Source organism: Nannobrachium achirus (assembly GCF_963921795.1).
Source record: "Nannobrachium achirus genome assembly, chromosome: 15".
Classification (NCBI taxonomy): Eukaryota; Metazoa; Chordata; class Actinopteri; order Myctophiformes; family Myctophidae; genus Nannobrachium; species Nannobrachium achirus.
In genome coordinates this window covers 26,396,536-26,416,457 of record NC_137822.1, presented here as the reverse complement: position 1 = coordinate 26,416,457, position 19,922 = coordinate 26,396,536, and the positions used below count along the sequence as shown (strand labels likewise).

Genomic DNA, 19,922 nt, shown 5'->3' with positions numbered 1-19,922 from the left:
CATTTTGTAATAAAAGCTTCTGATCTATTTTGACCAGACCACATACACATACTTTGGTACGATCAAGTCTGTATTGGCTACGTCAGAGGTAAGTTAAATATGATTATTTTGGGGGGGGGTCACAACCTGAAAGGTTTGGGGACCCTTGCTGTAGATGTTTGTGCATACCAGCCTTAATGGATAAAAACGGTTTTGTTTATGCTCATCCCTTGAAAATGTTGTTTGCTGAACATCCCAGTGTTACTGTAATTGTCACTTTAGACTAAACATGAGGGGTCTTTCAAAGATCAAGCAGACAAGGCAAAGTCAATCAAATGTCCAGGTATGCAACCTCTGATGAATAAGATACAGTGTGTGTGTGTGTGTGTGTGTGTGTGTGTGTGTGTGTGTGTGTGTGTGTGTGTGTGTGTGTGTGTGTGTGTGTGTGTGTGTGTGTGTGTGTGTGTGTGTGTGTGTGTGTGTGTGTGTGATGTCATACTACTTAATGCTGACATGGCACACTGACTATATCATGTAAAAACATGGCATTTTATCTCATTTCAAAAAGGTTGTGCAGCCAGCCAGCTCTCTCTCTCTCTCTCTCTGTCTCTCTCTCTCTCTCTCTCTCTGTGTGTCTGTCTCTCTCTCTCTCTCTCTCTCTCTCTCTCTCTCTCTCTCTCTCTCTCTCTCTCTCTCTCTCTCTCTCTCTCTGCTCTGGCATACTTTCTGGTGTTGTTGTGTGTAAAGATGTGAGTTCAGGTACAGGATGCTACTATAAGGTGAGCACAATTACATAATTGGAAACACGATCAATTGTTGAATGAAATATTGAGTAACTGGGCTTGATATACTTGTTGTGCACGGCGGTGTGAAATGCTACAAATATACATTACAGAATATATAGTATTGAAGCATGGACCTTATCAGTCTTGTCAGGTCCAACAGCAATGATGCGTGTGTGTGTGTGTGTGTGTGTGTGTGTGTGTGTGTGTGTGTGTGTGTGTGTGTGTGTGTGTGTGTGTGTGTGTGTGTGTGTGTGTGTGTGTGTGTGTGTGTGTGTGTGTGTGTGTGTTACCAGATGTGTGTTACCAGATGGCATATCCGATTCACAGACACATCTGGGTTCTCTTATACTGTCTGTCTGTCTGTCTGTCTGTATGTCTGTCTGTCTGTCTGTCTGTCAGATGCTTTAGCAGGATCAAGCTGTCTGTCTGTCTGGAGTATTTATATCTCCTTGTCTATCACGTCATTTGCTTTCCATCTTTTCTCCCTTCACCTCTTCCTCTCACTTTACAGTATTCAGAGTCCGAACTCTTTCTCTCTCTCTCTTCCTTGCACCCCCACCATACATCCATTGTACCTTGTGGGCTACGTTCAGAGTTTATTCTGTTCAGTTCAGCTGCTTGTCGGACAGATGTGAAATGCTCAGGTCAATGTGTGAAGGTACTCCTTCTTGGATGCACGTCCAAAGAAAGGGGGTGGGGGCACACTCCTGTCTCCTTGTCTCCTGTCAGAAATATGTCTGCTTCGTAGGGGCAAATATTGTCTCATACCATGGGGTGGACTGTGGGTGGAGTGGACTCTCTCTGTGTGTGTGTGTGTGTGTGTGTGTGTGTGTGTGTGTGTGTGTGTGTGTGTGTGTGTGTGTGTGTGTGTGTGTGTGTGTGTGTGTGTGTGTGTGTGTGTGTGTGTGTGTGTGTGTGTGTGTGTGTGTGTGTGTGTGTGTGCTTCTCTTCTCTTAAGACATTTGTGGAAATGTAAAATTATTTATAGCTAGTAACTCCGTTAACAGTGTGTGATACACTTCATAACTGCTATGTGAGTTAATGCAACTCTTGCACACGTATACGTGCGTATCTGAATGAGGGAGGGTGTGTGTGTGTGTGTGTGCGTGCGTGTGTGCGTGTGCGTGTGGGAGAGGGATACACGGAGGAAGGGATAATTGTAGAGAGAGTAGTGCAACATAGAACACACTCCCCCGGCTGTGTACTATTTAAGCGTTGTTATCAAAAAATGCTCAGCGACGTAACAGTTCATATCATTCTCATTACGTAGCGCTGGCCCTTGTGAGCACAGATAGAGATCTCTGCTCCTCTGCCAAATACAACAGGCTGTAGTGCAATATGTCTGCCCTGTGCTCGCTCCCCTACTCCTCAAGGAAGTTAAGGTGTTGGCAGATAATTACGCCTGCTCCCAGTTGTTTCTTATCAGCTGCCATGTCAATCTGGATTTTACTGGGAGTTTCATCACTTTTGATGCTGACGAGCGAAATGAGGTTGTCTAGGGCAGGGGTTCCCAAACTTTTTTTGTCTCAGGGCACCCCATAAATATTTGTTTAATCCGAGGCACCCCTACATTATAATTTTCACTCCCAGCGCCTTATATTTATTGCGACCGTCAGGGAGCAGTTTACTATGAAAACCTCCACCGGCCGTCCGTCCGTCACACGTCACACCTTTGTTTGTGTACGGTGTGATGTCATATATCTTCAGTATGACATCACACCACATGTGTACACAAACCTTTGTGTACGTTGCTGTGGCAACAGTCTGTTGTTGCTGGTCTGTTAGTGTACGTTAGCAACCACCTTAGCAACCATGGTTTTACCCTAGCAACCAACTGTTTACCCTAGCAACCAACTGTTTACCATAGCAACCATGTTTTTTTACCCTAGCAACCAACTGGGCATAAAAGGGATTCTGTTAGGGATCTCCATATATGGGCATAAAAGGGATTCTGTTAGGGATCTCCATATATGGGCATAAAAGGGATTCTGTTAGCTGTTAGTGATCTCCATATATGGGCATAAAAGGGATGCTGTTAGGGATCTCCATATATGGGCATAAAAGGGATTCTGTTAGGGATCTCCATATATGGGCATGAAAGGGATTATGTTAGGGATCTCCATATATGGGCATAAAAGGGATTGTATCCCAGATGATGCCCTGTTAGGAACCCCTAACAGGGATGAGCATGGTCGGTCATGCTGCGCCAAAACCTTTGGATCGAAGCTGGCTTGACCAACGGGGCCTTAGGAACAGTCCTAGGAATCATATACGACCCCAATGGCCAACCGCCACCTGCCCTGCCACTTGCTGTCTTCGTTCAATTCGACATCTACAAAGGGCCAAGCTTCCACCCGCATCATGCGCGCACTGTGCCAATTCCGCCGCACACTTACAGGTGGATGAAGGCAGCCGACGTCTGCACACGCACCCAAATCCCTCTTTCTCTGGCCTTCGCTGTCACCATTCACAAGAGCCAAGGTTGGACTTGCGACAAAGTGCGCCTTGACATCGGAACCTCTGAGCACTCCTTGGGTATCACTTACGTTGGCTGTTCCAGAGTTACCTCCCTGCAAGGCTTGTGCCTCTATCCAGCTGATTTGCACGCAAACGAGTGGGCGCGCTTCCAGAGGATCAACAACAACAAAAAGCAGCAAGAACACAAAGCCATTGACAAGGCCCTGCAGAAAATGCATGACACGCTGCTGCGCCACACTCAGCACCCCTAAAAACCAGTACTTGGGATTTGTTGATATAAATGTTCACATAGAGTGTAATAATTGGTAAAACAAACTTTTGGCCTATTTGTGGAGATAAGCGACCAACGGTCGCTTATCTCCCGATTAGGGAGTCTTACTGGTAGCATATTGTCATTGTCAGGTGGAAACCTTGTATGTCCAAAACCGTTCGTTTTGTATTTATCATCTATAAAATGTACTATCTACAAGCACACACTAGTTTCACTAGTTTTTTGCGACAGAGGTTTCTGCCTGACAGTAATGATATTTTAGTGATTATGTTGCAAGGAAAATGTTGAGATAATAGCCATTTGGGTTAGAACTGACTGAAAATAACTTTGTACTTCAAGTTTAAAATGATACTAAATATTTTCTCAAGTGTCCAAATAAATTCCAAATATTATCGAATGATCTCACGGCACCCCTGGACTGCCGTCGCGGCACCCCAGGGTGCCCCGTCACCCACTTTGAAAACCCCTGGTCTAGGGCAGTGGTTCTCAACCTGTGGGTCGGGACCCCCAGATGGGTCCCCAAATCATTTTGGGGGGTCCCCAGATGATTAACTTAATGTGCAACATTGTCTTCTCACTCAACAGTTAACAAACCAACATAATGTTTAAGTGTATCATGTACAATTTAAGGACTTTTTAAGGGAGACACGGAGGAAGGGCGGTAATTGTAATTGGAAACACCAAAGTCCTTTATAATAACTAAGCAGACCTGGCAACACTAGCAGGCTAGCGTTGCCGGCTATACCGAGGTGTCATCTGAATGCAATGTTCCGTCGCCCGACTTTTAAATGTCAAGTTTGCCAACTAATGCCAACATACTAGCAGTTTGAAGGAGTTTGAAGCCATGGTGGAGAGAGGCCTTTAGATGTAGAGCAAAGACCCGACATGTCCCCCATCTGCAAGCATCAGGCTCTGTGTGGGTGGCCATCTGCCAGAGAGAAGGGGAGGGCGTAAATATGCACAGCATTAATAATAATAACAACAACAATAACAACTCAATAACAATTATTATTGTTAAAAAGCCTGTCATTTCCGTCAAGTTAGTGACATGCATTGATGGGACATGAGTTGATTGAGTTTTAGAAATGCAACTATGTTTTCTGCTTTATCAGAAGTAAAAATGATGAAAATTGAGAGATGGCGTAGATGGCTTAGATGATTCACTGATGCCAAACATGATGAACGCTTATCTGTTTTACCGTAATGGGTATAGTCTAGTTGTATTTGTTGGCTGTGAGAGTCTGTCAGGTGTCAGTCTTGTTGACTGTACAGTAATAATGCCATCATAAAAACACACAGCAGATGTTGTAACAGGTACTTAAAGCTGATATATGGGCTCTGCACCAACGGGAGATCCTAGTCACCTAGTGCGATAGTGACTTAGACACTCAGTGACTGTACTATAAGCCAAAGTTCAAACCCAGCAACCGACATTCATGCACGCATGCACGCACGCACACACACATCGTTATATGGTTACTGTATATCCCGCATTCTCTGCAGTAGGGCATTCACCAAATATTCGAATATTCGAATATCAAAGTCACTATTCGACGTTGGTCACCAAAGTCGAATATTGTTTTCTCTTTAAAAAATATATAGTTTATAAAGCTTGGATAGGTAGGAGGTCATAAGAATGAGTTGTCAATGCCCCTGGTGGATGAATTTGTTAATGCTCTATACCAGGGGTTCTCAAACCTTTTTAGGCCGTGACCCCCAAAATAAACATATTTGAACTGGGGAGCCCCACCCTGACAAGCACTTGGAATTGTAGGTATTACATTTAATATGACTCGGTTCCGCAGATAAATATTGTGAAAATAGCAGATCTACATGCTCACAACGAGGCGTTGTGAGCATGTAGATCGGCTATTTTCACAATGTTCGCCTCTTGCTGACTTAATATTTGACAGTTTGCCCAGTCCTGTCGAATATTCGACTATTCGAATACTTTGAGGTCGAATAATTAGAATACTAAAAATCACTATTCGTGAATGCCCTACTCTGCAGTGTTATTTACCTTGACCTTACAGTTATTTATTATAATTTCTTTTAACTTGCTGTTATTTGTGCATGCATGCATGCGGTTGCAGGGCCAGAGCGTGGGCTGAGGAGTGCTCTCCTCTGCTGAGCTCCATGCAGACGTCCAGTGATGGCAACAGCATCACCACCAACTCAATAGTAAGTGTCGAACAGTGTTGATTTCGTCGACCAAGACGATGACGAAAAATGTTCGTCGACTACCTTTTTCACTGGCAATCAATGTGTTAACGTTGCCCTTAGGGCTGTCACAATTATTACATAATTGTCTAATCGCAATTATTTGACATAATCGCAAATATTTTGTCATAATCGTCATAATCGTGAATGTTGTAAAATATTCATACATTTACAAACATTTTCAGAAATAGTGGAAATAGCAGATCTACAAGCTCACAACACGTCGCAATGTGATTTTTTAAGTATAAAGTTGTCAAATATGTCAGTAATATCTTTGTATATTTAAGTTATGTGTCATATCTACCATGTGCAACTTCAAAGCCTAAAAGCCAAACAGAAATGTAATTGTCAACGACAAAAACACAATTAAATCGTTAATCGCAATTATTTGAGTGACAATTAATCGTCATGTAAAATGTCCTAATCGTGACAGCCCTAGTGTTGAACAGTGTTGATTTCGTCGACCAAGACGATGGCGAAAAATGTTCGTCGACTACCTTTTTCACTGGCAATCAATGTGTTAACATTGCCTTACCGTCGTGACAACAGGATGTGTGTACACTCTTGTATATGTTTTACACTTCCTTTGTGCTCAGCATTTTTATGCTTTCGAGCTTTTACCACTACACATACACAGCTGAGTAAAGTAATATATTATCACTCACTCTAATCAGTAAATAAGCACTAGTGGACACACAGAGGTCAAACAACTCTGATAACACAATGTTATTATTGTTGTTATCAATATTGAAATCATTATTGTATTTCTATAGTTGCACTTAATTATACATAACCATAGCAGCATGAACATAATTGTCAACATGGCAATCAGCATCCTCAGTCATGTGCCTCATATTTTCATTGAGCCTTACATTAATTTAGGTTTTTATCTGGATTCATTCCAGTGGTGTGTGAACGGGCCCTTTACTACAAAGCAAGTTCAACATACCCAGGATATCTTTTTGTTATCTGCTTCACTAACCCTAACAATCACAATCGCGCCGAGAGGGTCACACAACAATCTAGCTTTGTGTGCACTCAGTCATAAAAGGGCCGGTGTTTGCAGAACATGAACAATCGCAAACATGGACAAACTCACTGGGAACTCACTCACTCACTTTGTGAGTTTGTTTACATTTGAAACAAATCTCAATGTCTGGTTTTAACCCCTAGCTCTTCTATGCCCCCATGTGATTTTAAGATTTTCTAGGACTCTTCTTTAGATGTGGGTGCCGTGATGCAAGTCCAGCGGTGCCGCAGAATGCTTTGATAATATCAATAAAAACCACTTAGACCCTTTATTCTTCCCTATAAATAAAAATAACCCTATACTATTCTGGGGATGCGCTTTGAGCTTGCAGATTTGCAGATTTGGTGTAGATCGAAAAAGAACGAACGAACAAACAAACAAATTTAGGGTCTAAGTGGATAAACTGAAGTATTGATATTATCAAAGCATTCTGAAGCACAGCTGTACTTGCATCATGGCACCCGAGGGTGCCACCGCACCCACATCTAAAGAAGAGTCCTAGAAAACCTTAAAATCACATGGGAGCTAGGGGGTAAAACCAGAATAACTTTGTATAAACAAATGCTTTGTATAAAAAGGGAAGGCTTTAGTCCTCCTAAACATCAACAGAGTTTGAAGCTCTCAGGTGGTATGGGAGTGAGTTCTACAGTCGAGGGGCAGCTGAGCAGAAGACCCAGTCGCCCATGGTGCAAATGAAGAGCAACGCATCATATTAAACAAATAGAAAGATTGTTTTAACACACTGTTTTATGCAGGCTAAAAGCAACAGAGAAGGAATGCTAGAAGGACGTATAACTATAAAATAGCTGACTATGTGTATGCATCATTTTAAGTTCAAGGTTTATAATATCACTGCCCCATCATTAATCTGATTAATATTTCATATATTCCATTAAACAAATGCTCGAATGTAGTCTTAAGATCTATGTCTGATCATTTTAAGTTGCAGAACTCGGCAGCTGCTCTATGTTTAAGGAGACAGTTAGTTTGTCTAGTTTGCTCAGGGCAGCATACGGTTGTAAGTTGTAAGTAAGTAAGTTTAGTGCTTCAATAAGTCTCTTTTGTAGGATAATATGGGACCAGCATACAAATGAAATGATTTTGATATTGCTTGCAGCTAACATGCTGTACATCAGGGGTCTTCAACAGGGGGTCCGGGACCCCTAGGGGGTCCTCAGAGTTACTATAGGGGGTCCTCCAAATCTTCCAATTCTTTTAATATTAACAACTTAAGAATCCAGTGTCCATATTCTGAGGAACTGTAGCCAAAAATAGCAGATCTGGTCAGTAGTAGGCGGTGCTTTTATATGCGTTGAATTCTTATCTGGAATATAACCTGATGCGGAGCAGGCTAGGTATGCAGCATAATTTACCATGGCCCACGCATGTTTTCATTCCAGCCAAGCACAACACCATCTCATTTAATGAATTACTGTGGCGGAAAGTAGGCTAACTAAGTACATTTACTCAAGTACTGTACTTAAAGGAGTAGTTCACCCCCAAAATGCCTTTTTTTCTATTGATTAGTCACGCCATGGAGACTAGAGTTCAATAATATTTTTTGTTTTTGTCACATTCCTAAGACAAAAATTTGATTCGAGTAAATTTACCCCCATTGATTCCGGATGGGGACCCGTTTCGAAACAGGTCCCCATCCGGAACGAATGGGGGTAAATTTATTGTTATCACATTTTTGTCTTAGGAATGCGACAAAAAACTAAAAATATTATTGAACTCTAGTGTCCATGGCGTGACTAATCAATAGAAAAAAAAGTCATTTTGGGGGTGAACTACTCCTTTAAGTAATATTTTGAGGTATTTGTATTTACTTAAGTATTTCCAATTTCCAATACATTTAATTCTGCTCACTACACAGAGGCATGAACCGTGTGTGTGTGTGTGTGTGTGTGTGTGTGTGTGTGTGTGTGTGTGTGTGTGTGTGTGTGTGTGTGTGTGTGTGTGTGTGTGTGTGTGTGTGTGTGTGTGTGTGTGTGTGTGTGTGTGTGTGTGTGTGTGTGTGTGTGTGTGTGAGTGTGTGTGTGTGTGTGCGCGTGCGTATGTGTGCGCGTGCGTGCGTATGTGCGTGCGTGCGTCTGTTGTTTGGTGGATGACATATTAAACAGCGAACAACAGGAGCAGCAAATCCTGAGTTCCCTGGAGACAGCTGTCCTTGCCTTCTTCCTCTCCATCATCATCATCATGACGGTGTGTGGCAATCTGTTAGTCATGGTGGCACTCTGCAAAGATAGGCATCTACGGTGAGTTCATAATGATACCAATAATAGCCACTTAATATGTCTAATGTCTGTACTAGTCGATGATAAAGGTAGTTGACCTGCTAGTGTGAAATCTGAGGAGGAAATGAGTTTTGGAAAAAAAAAGGACAGAAGAGCGGTGAACTTTCTACTATTCTCCAGGGCAATGGATTATTTGAGTACTTTTGTGTCAATTCAATGTGCTCTGTAACTATTTTTCAGTGGTGGACAGTAACTAAGGCCTTTTACTTGAGTACTGTACTTTAGTACATTTTTTGGAGTATTCATTTTATGTTTTAGTTTTTTTGCAAGCTGAAGCAATATTGAAATATCTGAAATGGGCCCTGATTAGATAGATCCTGGCCACAGGGAAAAGTGACAAAGAGTAGTGACAAATGACAGCTATGTCAAGCAAAAAAAAAGAAAAACATAGACAAATATTTGTAGACCAAGACAACAAAGCTCACTACAGATATAAACACATTAATGCAACATTGTTTATTTGTTTGTTTGTGTGTTTGTGTGCATGTGTGTACACATACAGTATATAATGTGCACACGCATGCACCCATTCACGTGCACTCATATTCATATGAGAATGAATGTGAGCAGTGGGGCAACACCAAGGCAATATGCCGCACAAATACAATCCAACATACCATGACTAAAGCTTTAGAGATGGCTGGAACCAATGGCTTGACATTCATTCCAGCACGATATGCAAAGCATGAGAACTACTTCAATGTGGCCGAAAGAGCCCATGCATGGCAGTGCTGCCAGAAAGCATCTCTAAATTGACTGTTGACATTGAGCCAAATAAAAGTTATGAAACTTCTGTGCATGTAAAAAGTCAATTAACTTTGTCTTTGATACACTCTATTTGTAATTTGGCTTTTTGTAATATAGGTTAAATATTTATAAATATCACTTAACATTTTGACATAGATCATACTTGTAAGTCTTTAATAAGACTTACAGGTTACTTACTGAAGAGTGAGCATGTGATTGAGTTGATATGACAAGATACAGTAACACACATGTCTCTCCATAGGGAACCACTGCCGGTCATTCAATTATTGGCTTAGGAATGCGACCAAAACGAAAAAACAAAATATCCATGAATTAAAGTCTCCATGTGGTGAGTAATCGATTGAAAAAAAACTCGTTTTTTGAGTGAACTATCCCTTTAAGGAGATAAAAGCTATGCTCACAGTGCATCACAGCCCAATGGCGATGCATTGTGAGCTTGTAGATCAAATATCTTTGGTGCAGCTCTAGCAGCAGGTGCGCAACAAACTGAAGCATAGTCTCTCTCCACTCCTTGCACATTTCAGAGAGCTCTGTGAGGAAAGAGAGATAGGTAGATAGATAAGGAGATCTTCATACAGCTGATGAATATTCTCTAATAGCCTCTGATAACGTAAGAATGTTCTGACTCGTGAATCCATAGCCTCCTTGTGCCATTCTTGCCATTCTTGGCACATTCTGTCTCTGTAATGAATAATAATGGATTGCATTTTTATAGCGCTTTTCTAAGCAAGTTGCGAACTCAAAGCGCTTACAATGTTCCATTCATTCATACATTGGGATACATTCATACATCTGTAGTTGTCCTCATTGACCCCTATCCATTTGAAGATCTGAGGGTGCACGTAACGCACTGGCATTCTCTCTACGTCGTCCTCAGACGAGCCCTCCATCGATGTCTCCAGTCATCTCGGTTCTCCATACATCTGGCCAAGTCATTTGTGCTCTCTACACCAGCATCTTGCATGCTTGCATGCAACGGAGAATAGCCATGTGATACTGAATATTAAGTTGATATCACAACTTTGTGTTGGACATGAGACATTAGGCTACAATGACAGTTACCACAGTAACGGCCGTGCCATGCGCTTGGACATCGTTTCAACGTGACAGCTTTTGTTTGGTCAAATCTTCCAAGAGCAGTGAATTGTCCAAGCAAAGCAGTTTCTGGGACAGGTGTTAATATGAATGTCAAACAGAGTTCCTTCTATACATCTACGCATTTTAATCTTTGAGTAGTGGAGTCTGCAGCGTACCTTATGTTGGATCAGCTGAGTTGCAATCTGGCATTAACAGAGCATGATTTAATACCTACCAAAGCATCATCCCAGACACATCAATCTCAATGCCCAGTGCCTCTGGGCATTGAGGTGCTGGGCAACAGTTGCATCATGGGCCAACCGTTTATCTTCAAGCTGTGATTCCAATGATGTCATATCAGGATCTTTCTAAGATGGTCTGGTTATGATCACACAAAATAAATCATCACTCACTCCTCTGCTCCATGATCACAAGACACATAGAAAATGATTTGGTGAGACGGTTGAATTCAGTTAGGGAACAGTTCAATGCTACCACAGTAACTACTGACATTGCATTGTGATTGTGTGAGAGGCCAATAATGAGCGTAATAATGAGTGCCAATATCTCCTAATAGCAGGACTTTGAATGCATTTATCTTGTTAGTACTATAATCTAACCATCTGAATTAACCTTTTTCTCTTCTCTTCTCTTCTCTTCTCTTCTCTTCTCTTCTCTTCTCTTCTCTTCTCTTCTCTTCTCTTCTCTTCCTGCAGAAAAAAGAAGACCAACTATTTCATTGTGTCTCTAGCGTTCGCTGACCTGCTTGTGGCGCTGGTTGTAATGCCTTTTGCAGCCATAGAGTTAGCCACAGGTCAGTGGTACTATGGACACATCTTCTGCCTGGTACGAACATCTTTGGATGTCCTGTTAACAACATGCTCGATATTACACCTCTGCTGTATTGCCCTGGACAGGTGTGTATAGAAGTGGGTGCCGTGAAAGGTGTGTGTGCGCGCGTGTGTGTGTGTGTGTGTGTGTGTTCGCGCTCACGCACGTGCATGTGTTTGCTTGCGTGTGTGCTATTTTCACGGTTTTAAAATGTTTCTCAAAGTATTATAAAAAATCACACTTGTGTGAACTGAGCGGTGGAGGCTGCGTGTGTGTGTGTGTGTGTGTGCGGGCGTGAATGTGAGTGTGAATGTGAATGTGTGTGAGTGTGCCTGGCCTCAGTGGCCTGAACAACAGCGCCCCTCCCTTAACATGTGTGGTCAAAAAAGGTACTTCAGGCTACAGACAGACAGACAGACAGACAGACAGACAGACAGACAGACAGACAGACACACACGGATACACACACGGCCACGCTATGGAGACGGTGTGACCACCGCTCAAAAATATACCTAATAAGATTAAGCATAAGAGATAAGGTGCCGTGCAAGATAGGGAGTTTATCAAATGTATTTTCTACTTAGTTGCGCACCAGTGTCACATGCCAAAAAACTGCAGATCTTACAATGCATCATGAGCTTGTAGATCGTCTATTTTCAGTGTGCGACACTGGTGTGTGTGTGTGTGTGTGTGTGTGTGTGTGTGTGTGTGTGTGTGTGTGTGTGTGTGTGTGTGTGTGTGTGTGTGTGTGTGTGTGTGTGTGTGTGTGTGTGTGTGTGTGTGTGTGTGTGTGTGTGTGTGTGTGTGTGTGTGCGCGTACGTGCAACACAAGTATGTATCCCTCCTCCCTATGCCCTGTTGGCAGGTTGTTGTGGCAGCCTCTCATTGCAATGATCATCATCACCTTGACAGGCACACACACCCATAAAACCATGTGCATATATATATCAATCTTTGTGAGAGGACCCCAATGGAAATAAGTCTCTGACATTATTGTGTTTTTAATCCTTGATTGTCTTTTACCTCTCAATTGTTCTGACTCTGAGTAATGGTTTCTAGCAATCAAATCAAATCAACTGCTGCCATCACTTGGCAACACCACAACATGGTTGAGTTGTTGTGTTGTTAATAACAATTAGTGTTAGGGTTAGAAATCTGTTCTTTTCTTGTTAATAAATTGAGATTTGTATTGTCTATTATAAGTCTACGCTGCATCTACAAATGACCTAGCGTTTGTCTAAATTAGTCAGTATAATGTCAAATCTGGAAATATATTCCTTACCAAGAATTGTCTACGTTTGTAAAGGTGTCTAGTAAAACATCTAACAAAGTTCGAAATTCAAAATTCCTAGGAGAACTTTTGACAGCTGCTGAAAGTTGGGCTCCCATTGACTTTCTATACAATTTACTATACAGGAAGAAAATACCCTCACAAAAAACATTCCTTGGGCTAACAATGGCCCACACAAAACTGTGAAAAGTGATGACTAAAAACTAAAGATAGTTTTGTGGGGAAGTTTTTAGCAAAAGGAATGTTTTTCGTGCAAAACAAATGCTTGCAATGGATTCAGAATCATGAAAAACCCCTAATTAGACCTCTCACATGCTAAAACAGTTAAGTGATATTTTGGGCGTATGTTACTAGACATCTTTACAAACACATTGGTGAAAACACATTGGTGAAAACATTTCTTGGTAAGGAATTCATTCCCAGATTGTATTAATATCCCCTGACTAATGCATTCAACGTGTACCAAATCAGTCATGAGATCAGTCATGAGTGAAACGTGTTGTGTGCTTTCATGATTTCGTACCGGGCACATGCTCTTGCAGCGACTGGCAGTGGGTTGTTTGCCATCCTACAGGGTGTTTTATCTTTTTAACATGTTTGTGTATGTACTGTATGTCTTTTATTGCATGTGACCGCCATGAACAAGTGCTTTTAGTCATTGTACTGCAGTGATAGTGCTTTTAATTATCACTGCCATGTGGACTTTGATCGACTTAAACTCTCATCTGCAGTGTGGTCGCACTTTCATGTCCGATCCTACTGTGCCGGGAAGTTGCATACGTTCAGCCCATCCATTTCAACTCTATCTGGAAGACTTCCATAATACGGTGCATGTGTGAAAGTGAGCTTATGTTCCTAAACGCAGCAGCACCTCACTTCTTTTGAAATAAAAATGTTTGAAAAGCTTTTTGTAACGACTTGGATTCCCGCGTGGGAAGGGACACTATAGACAAACTTCTTATCCGCTAGCGTAAAGGGGAATCCCCCTTGTCTGGAGGGGATAATAGGCTTTTGGTCTTCAGGCAGAAGCATGAACCGCTCTGCCACACTCAACCCCGTTTTACTACAGTACATACTGCACATCGCCAAAGAGAAGACGTATTTAATGTGTGAAATAGTTTTATAGCCTTCAGTTACTTAAAGTGAGCGGTGCTTAGCTTTGCGGGACATACATAATGTACTTGCAAACAGACAAAGCCAGATGTAGGAGCGATTAGCTCCGCTTAGAAATTGATAACTGGACCTGGACGGTTGGCGTAACCGTCAGGGCACCTAGGCTGCGAATCCAGCCTGACAGCGTGTCGTGGCATGTACTATGCCAAGCCATCCTCTTAGGTTAATACTGGCACTATGCCATCAGTTTGTGGTACTTCTGTATGCCATGATATGTTTTTTTTTATGTTATTCCAGGTACTATGCCGTGTATGTCTATGTTATTTCAGGTACTATGCCATCTGTTGCCAGCCTCTGGTTTACAGACACAAGATGACCCCGGTGAGAGTTGCTGTGATGCTGGGTGGCTGCTGGCTCATTCCTACTTTCATCTCCTTCCTACCCATAATGCAAAGCTGGAACATGATTGGCATCGAGGACATAGTGAGTCACTGAGCAGATAGGATTACCGGTTTTGGGATCGTTGGGGATCCAACCAGTTTAATGTGCTCAACAGCACTGCAGAGATTACGTTTAATTCTTGAAAAGAGGGGGATCCGTATATGTCAAAAGTTACCTCAATTTTGTCTGGGCCTAATCCGCTTGACTGATGAACACCGAATGTCTTGTACAAGATGCATGTAGACTACCTAAGTACCTAGACTATTTTTTTTTTTTTTGTTTTCACGTGTTTTATACTTTTTTGAAAAATATAACTTACATTTTTATAATGCAAGTCAATGGGGCTGTGATCACACTGTAACCTTGCCTAAATGTGGAGTCATATGTCATAGATACATCATAGATGCATATACAAAATTAGAACAATTATGATTTTTGGAAATGACAGATCTACAGGATCTAGGAGCTTGACTGTGTCTAAAAAAAGTTTAAATGCGGGTAATTCTTTATTCGTGTATTTTCCTAAATTTAGTAGCCATTATTTGTAACCCCTTTTTCTCCCCAATTTAGTCGTTATGCCAATTAATTCCCCCCCTCACACATTTCTTTTTTTTTTTAAAGATGTGTTTATTAACAATTGTCAATCATTATACAAATACCATCAAACAATGTATCACTCTTTTTTTTTTTTTAGAAGAAGACAATAAAAAAAAGTAAAAGACAAGATGAAAGACAAAAAGGATAACAAAAAAGACAGAAAACCCAATCCTCCCAAACCCACCCCCCACCCCTTTCCCCGAATGGCCCACCACTACACTCTTACTCTATATCAAGACATTATACTTTTCCACAGAACCCATTGACAGAACTCTCAGATCATCTTAAGACACCGAAGTCAACCTGTAGGGGATATAGTGGGCAGACAGTCCAAATAATCCTGCCAGATCTTTTGAAACATCTCAGGTTTTCTTCTGACATTGTACAGAATTTTTTCTGGTGTGCAATAAGAAGAAAGCTCGTTTATCCAGTGTCTCTGTGAGGGTGCGTTCTCCGACTTCCAATTAACTAGAATTACTTTCTTTGCAGCTGTGCTTGCAAGCGAGACAAAATATTTTTTTATAAAATTTAGATTAAAAAGAGTAACGTCACCCAATATCCATATTCTTGGATCATGTGGTATATCACGATTCACCACCTTTGAGACAGTGGATATGACGAACTTCCAATAATCTACCAGACAAGGGCAGTTCCACAGCATCCCCTCACACATTTCTGTGTTGTCACTGCTGTTGTACAGTATGCTACTGACTCACCTACCAATGAGGAGCCCCCAAAGGGAGGACTACTCCTCCCACCCAGCACTCCCTGCTGACAGGTGTCGCTTATAAATCAGAACTTCAAATATTAAAAATAAAATGTAAACTGTTTAAGCGCCGTAGAACTTTCTCAATTTGCATACTTAACTTTATCAACACAGTTCCACGTCATCTTGATGTGCAAGATTTGAAATGACATATACACCTGGTGTATATGTATTTTTTGTAAAAAAAAAAAGAAAACAATGCAAAGATGTACATAACATATCATCGTTGTCGGGTGGAAACCTCGTATCTCCAAGTTTCAAATGTGTACGTTCTTTCGCAAAGTAAAGCCCTGCTTCATACAAGGCCGTCGCACAAAAGTAGTGAAAACAGCAGATCTATAAGCACACAACGCCTCGCAACGTGCTTGTAGATCGGCTGTTTAGTTTTTAAATGATAAATGCAAAACGAATGGTTTTGGACATAGAAGGTTTTCACCCGACAACAACGATATGAATATAAGAGATTTAATAAATTGAAATCAATGCAATAAAAAGTATTTAAAAAAGAAATCTTGATGTGCAAACAGTAGCCTACATTTACTGGTTTGAATGACATAATTCTGTCTTCCACAGATTGAAGAGCGGCGCGCCTTGGTGGGGGCTTCTAATGACACCAACTGTGTGTTCATGGTCAACCGGCCCTACGCTCTGATCTGCTCTGCTGTGGCCTTCTACATCCCGCTGGCCCTCATGGTTCTGGCCTACCAGCGCATCTATGTCACCGCCATGACCCACGCTCGCCAGATCGGGAACCTCCAGCGGGCCGGCTCCGCTTCCATCACGAGCATGGCTTTGTTTAACGCCACTGCGAGGTCATCGACTGCATCTGACCAGTCAGATAACTACCACCTCAGGACGACCACGTGCCCCTCCTCAGAGGGGCCAGCACCTGTGGTGAACAGCCGCATGCGCGTGGAGACCAAGGCAGCGAAGACACTGGCGATTATCATGGGATGTTTCTGCCTGTGCTGGGCGCCATTTTTCATCACCAACATAGTGGATCCCTTCATACACTACTCTGTGCCGTGGCAGTTGTGGACCGCCTGGCTATGGCTTGGCTACATCAACTCGGGACTCAATCCGTTCCTCTATGCGTTCCTCAACCGGGCATTCCGTAGGGCCTTTCTGGTGATCCTGTGCTGCGGGGATGAGAGATACGTGCGGCAGGGGAGCTACCCTCACGGATACGCCCACAGGCCTAGTTCAGCTGCATCCGTCAACGGGACCTCTATAGCACTGAGGTAAGGGGAGAGTGGGGGGATGAGGTAATAAGATCAATTAAATGAAATTAAGAGATTAAGACAGGTAGGAAAGAGAAGCCAGAAGACCATATTCACATGGCAGCCATTTTGCTATTAAGTTAATGAAATGCCACCCTGTTTCTTCGATGCAATATGCCAAAATGGCCACCGTGAGTCTATTGGGTTTTCTTTTGAGTGATTAACCAATTAGCAACGATGCCACGATGTCTGTCTGTCTGTCTGTCTGTCTGTCTGTCTGTCTGTCCGTCTGTCTATCTTTGTTTTGGGGCTGTTTCTGGAACCACATGCACCGCTCGAATCAAATTATGCTAGAACCATTTTCTTACAGTGCAGTATGCTTTCACTATGTCTCTCCGCTGAGAGACAGTTTTCAGACACCACACCCCCTAGTATAGCACTCCCTCTGTCCCTTCTTGTCACCGTTGTTCCATAGACCAGTGGTTCCCAAACCTTTTAGCTCAAGACCCAAATGAGAAATTAGACTGAAAACCGCAGATCTACAAGCTCAAAATGCGTCGCTTCACTACTTCTTAAACCTTTTTTTTCTGATTCATGGAATGTCTTTGATTTTTCATTTATTTATTCATGAAAGTTGTAGTTGTAGGAAACAAAAACTCAAGGGACCCATAAAAATGTGTTCGTGACCCACAAATGGGTCCCGACCCAGTGTTTGGTAGCCAGTGCCATAGACTCTAGTTTACTTTGGACTTCTTTCTACTTATTAACTTTTTTCTTGACCCCAAATGTGAAGAATGTCGTTTAGATATCATGTACGTTGTTTAGACTTATTCTAGGTTCATTGTTTACTTGGTATCCAAGTGTCTTTGAGGCACTACATTGTTCACTCTCTGCACTCTACTTATGTGGCTGTTGTATAGACTAGAGTTCCTACTTATTCTGCTCATTCCCATTTCACACATCTTTCAGTCTGGATGCGAGCATCTGCTAAATTCCTTAAATTGTACATTTATAATTGTCTCAGATTTCTTGCTGTCTGACTCAACTGTCAGCACTAGGCCTTTGGTCTTGTGCCTACGACCCCTGCAGTACCAATAATGGTATAATACTCTCTTATTAGTATAGTAAGTAAGTATTATAGTAATTATATACATAAACAAAGTGGATTAGTGCCATTCGTTATATATGGCTATCGCTGCTACAGGAAACTCTGAAGTTACCATAATTTCTGACTAGAAATAATACAAGACTGGTATTGACAGAACACATTTACTTTGGAGGGCTGTGTATGCCAGTGGTTCTCAAAGGGCTGTCTGGGGACCCCCAGCGGTCCTTGAGAAGGTTCCAGATAGGGTGGCCACCAGCAAGACCTCAGAAAGGAGGACAATTTTCCGGGGAGCGCTGTATATGGGACCCCCAAAATGAATGATATAGGCCAATTTAGTCACTCACGGACCCCCTTCTCAAAATATTTTGTGCCAGCCAGGGATCCACATATTATTCCAGATTTGTACACTTTTTGAAAAAACTAGATCAAGATCATAGCTTGTAGATCGGCTATTTTGAATAGCCTATACAGTGTAAAATAGGTTAAGTGGTTTAAACTTAGACTGGGTAGCCTACCTCCCTTATTTATGCACCCAAAGACCCTTCATGAATTATGTTATTTTATGATGGGCCTACACTGTATATAAATAGTTTTTTTGCAATTATTCTTGGGTTAAATTGTCCCATTATAAATCAAATCCACATGACTGGCATATCAGAAATAATATAACAGAGAGGGGAAGAGAAGGGGAACCTTGTGGATATATGGGTACTGCTGCAGCTGCAGTTATTTTGTTCACAATTGGGGAACAGTCTAGGGATCCGACGGGGGAGAAATAAGACGAGAGGAAAACCTTCAGCACATTGAGTCATTGCCTCTCAGGCAGTCAAAGTATGTCATTGCGTCCTACTCCTACCTTCCCAGCTTCCCTTTGCTGACATCAACCCGTTACACACAGCAGTGCAAAGTGCATACTAATCGTCAATTCTATGCTTCTTTATTAACTTATTGACCTTGCTCCATTGTTGGCTAAATTTCGTTTCATTTCGGTGTCTTTATAGGCAAACCTTGACGTTGGTTTGCATCTAACAAGCGTGGGAGGAGTGACTCTAGCGTCCAGTGTAACAGTTGGGAACGAGCACTAAACAAAATGCACTCATGTAGCATGCGACACGCTGCGGTGCGGCTGCGGTGCGGCTGCGGTGCGGCTGCGGTGCGGCTGCGGTGCGGTGTCGCGCTGTGACCGTGAGCTTGTATATCTGCTATTTTTCTACCAATGATTAGGCTTGCTGCAAGCTGTTAAGAAACGTGAGAATTACCGTGATATGCAAATGTAAGCCAGCAGGCTGGCTGGCTGATAGTGGCACTGCACTGGCTGCGCAGAGTCAGACCTGTATTCTAACGGGAGATTTACAAAAGCCGGACAATAATGCGTCCGGCCACAAGTTGAGCTGGGAGGAGGACAGCAGTGTCAAAAACCCGACTGTCCGGCCAAAATCCGGACGTATGGCCACCCTAGTTCCAGATGTCCCCACTTATACTGTAGACATAGGAACCAAATGGACCCTTTACAGCAGGGGTCTTCAACAGGGGGTCTGGGACCCCTAGGGGGTCCTCAGAGCTACTACAGGGGGGGGGGCCTTCAAATCTTTTTTATATTAACCACTTTAACCCTAGCGTCCATATTTAGAGAATTTTATCCCACAATAG

The 19,922-nt window shown here is 42.3% G+C and overlaps 1 protein-coding gene across 1 annotated transcript in view; it reads left to right on the top strand.

The window, feature by feature from the left end:
* Positions 1–2,962: 2,962 nt before the first annotated feature.
* Positions 2,963–19,922, top strand: part of LOC308299730 (5-hydroxytryptamine receptor 4-like) — a gene marked incomplete at both ends in the record, with an annotated part of 37,502 nt that continues 20,542 nt past the window's right edge. Inside the window, 7 exons of the mRNA XM_080743520.1 lie at positions 2,963–3,378; positions 5,607–5,694; positions 8,114–8,118; positions 8,887–9,021; positions 11,622–11,822; positions 14,470–14,623; positions 16,518–17,185. Coding sequence (XP_080599646.1) covers positions 2,963–3,378; positions 5,607–5,694; positions 8,114–8,118; positions 8,887–9,021; positions 11,622–11,822; positions 14,470–14,623; positions 16,518–17,185 — 1,667 coding nt within the window. The remainder of the gene's footprint in view (positions 3,379–5,606; positions 5,695–8,113; positions 8,119–8,886; positions 9,022–11,621; positions 11,823–14,469; positions 14,624–16,517; positions 17,186–19,922) is intronic.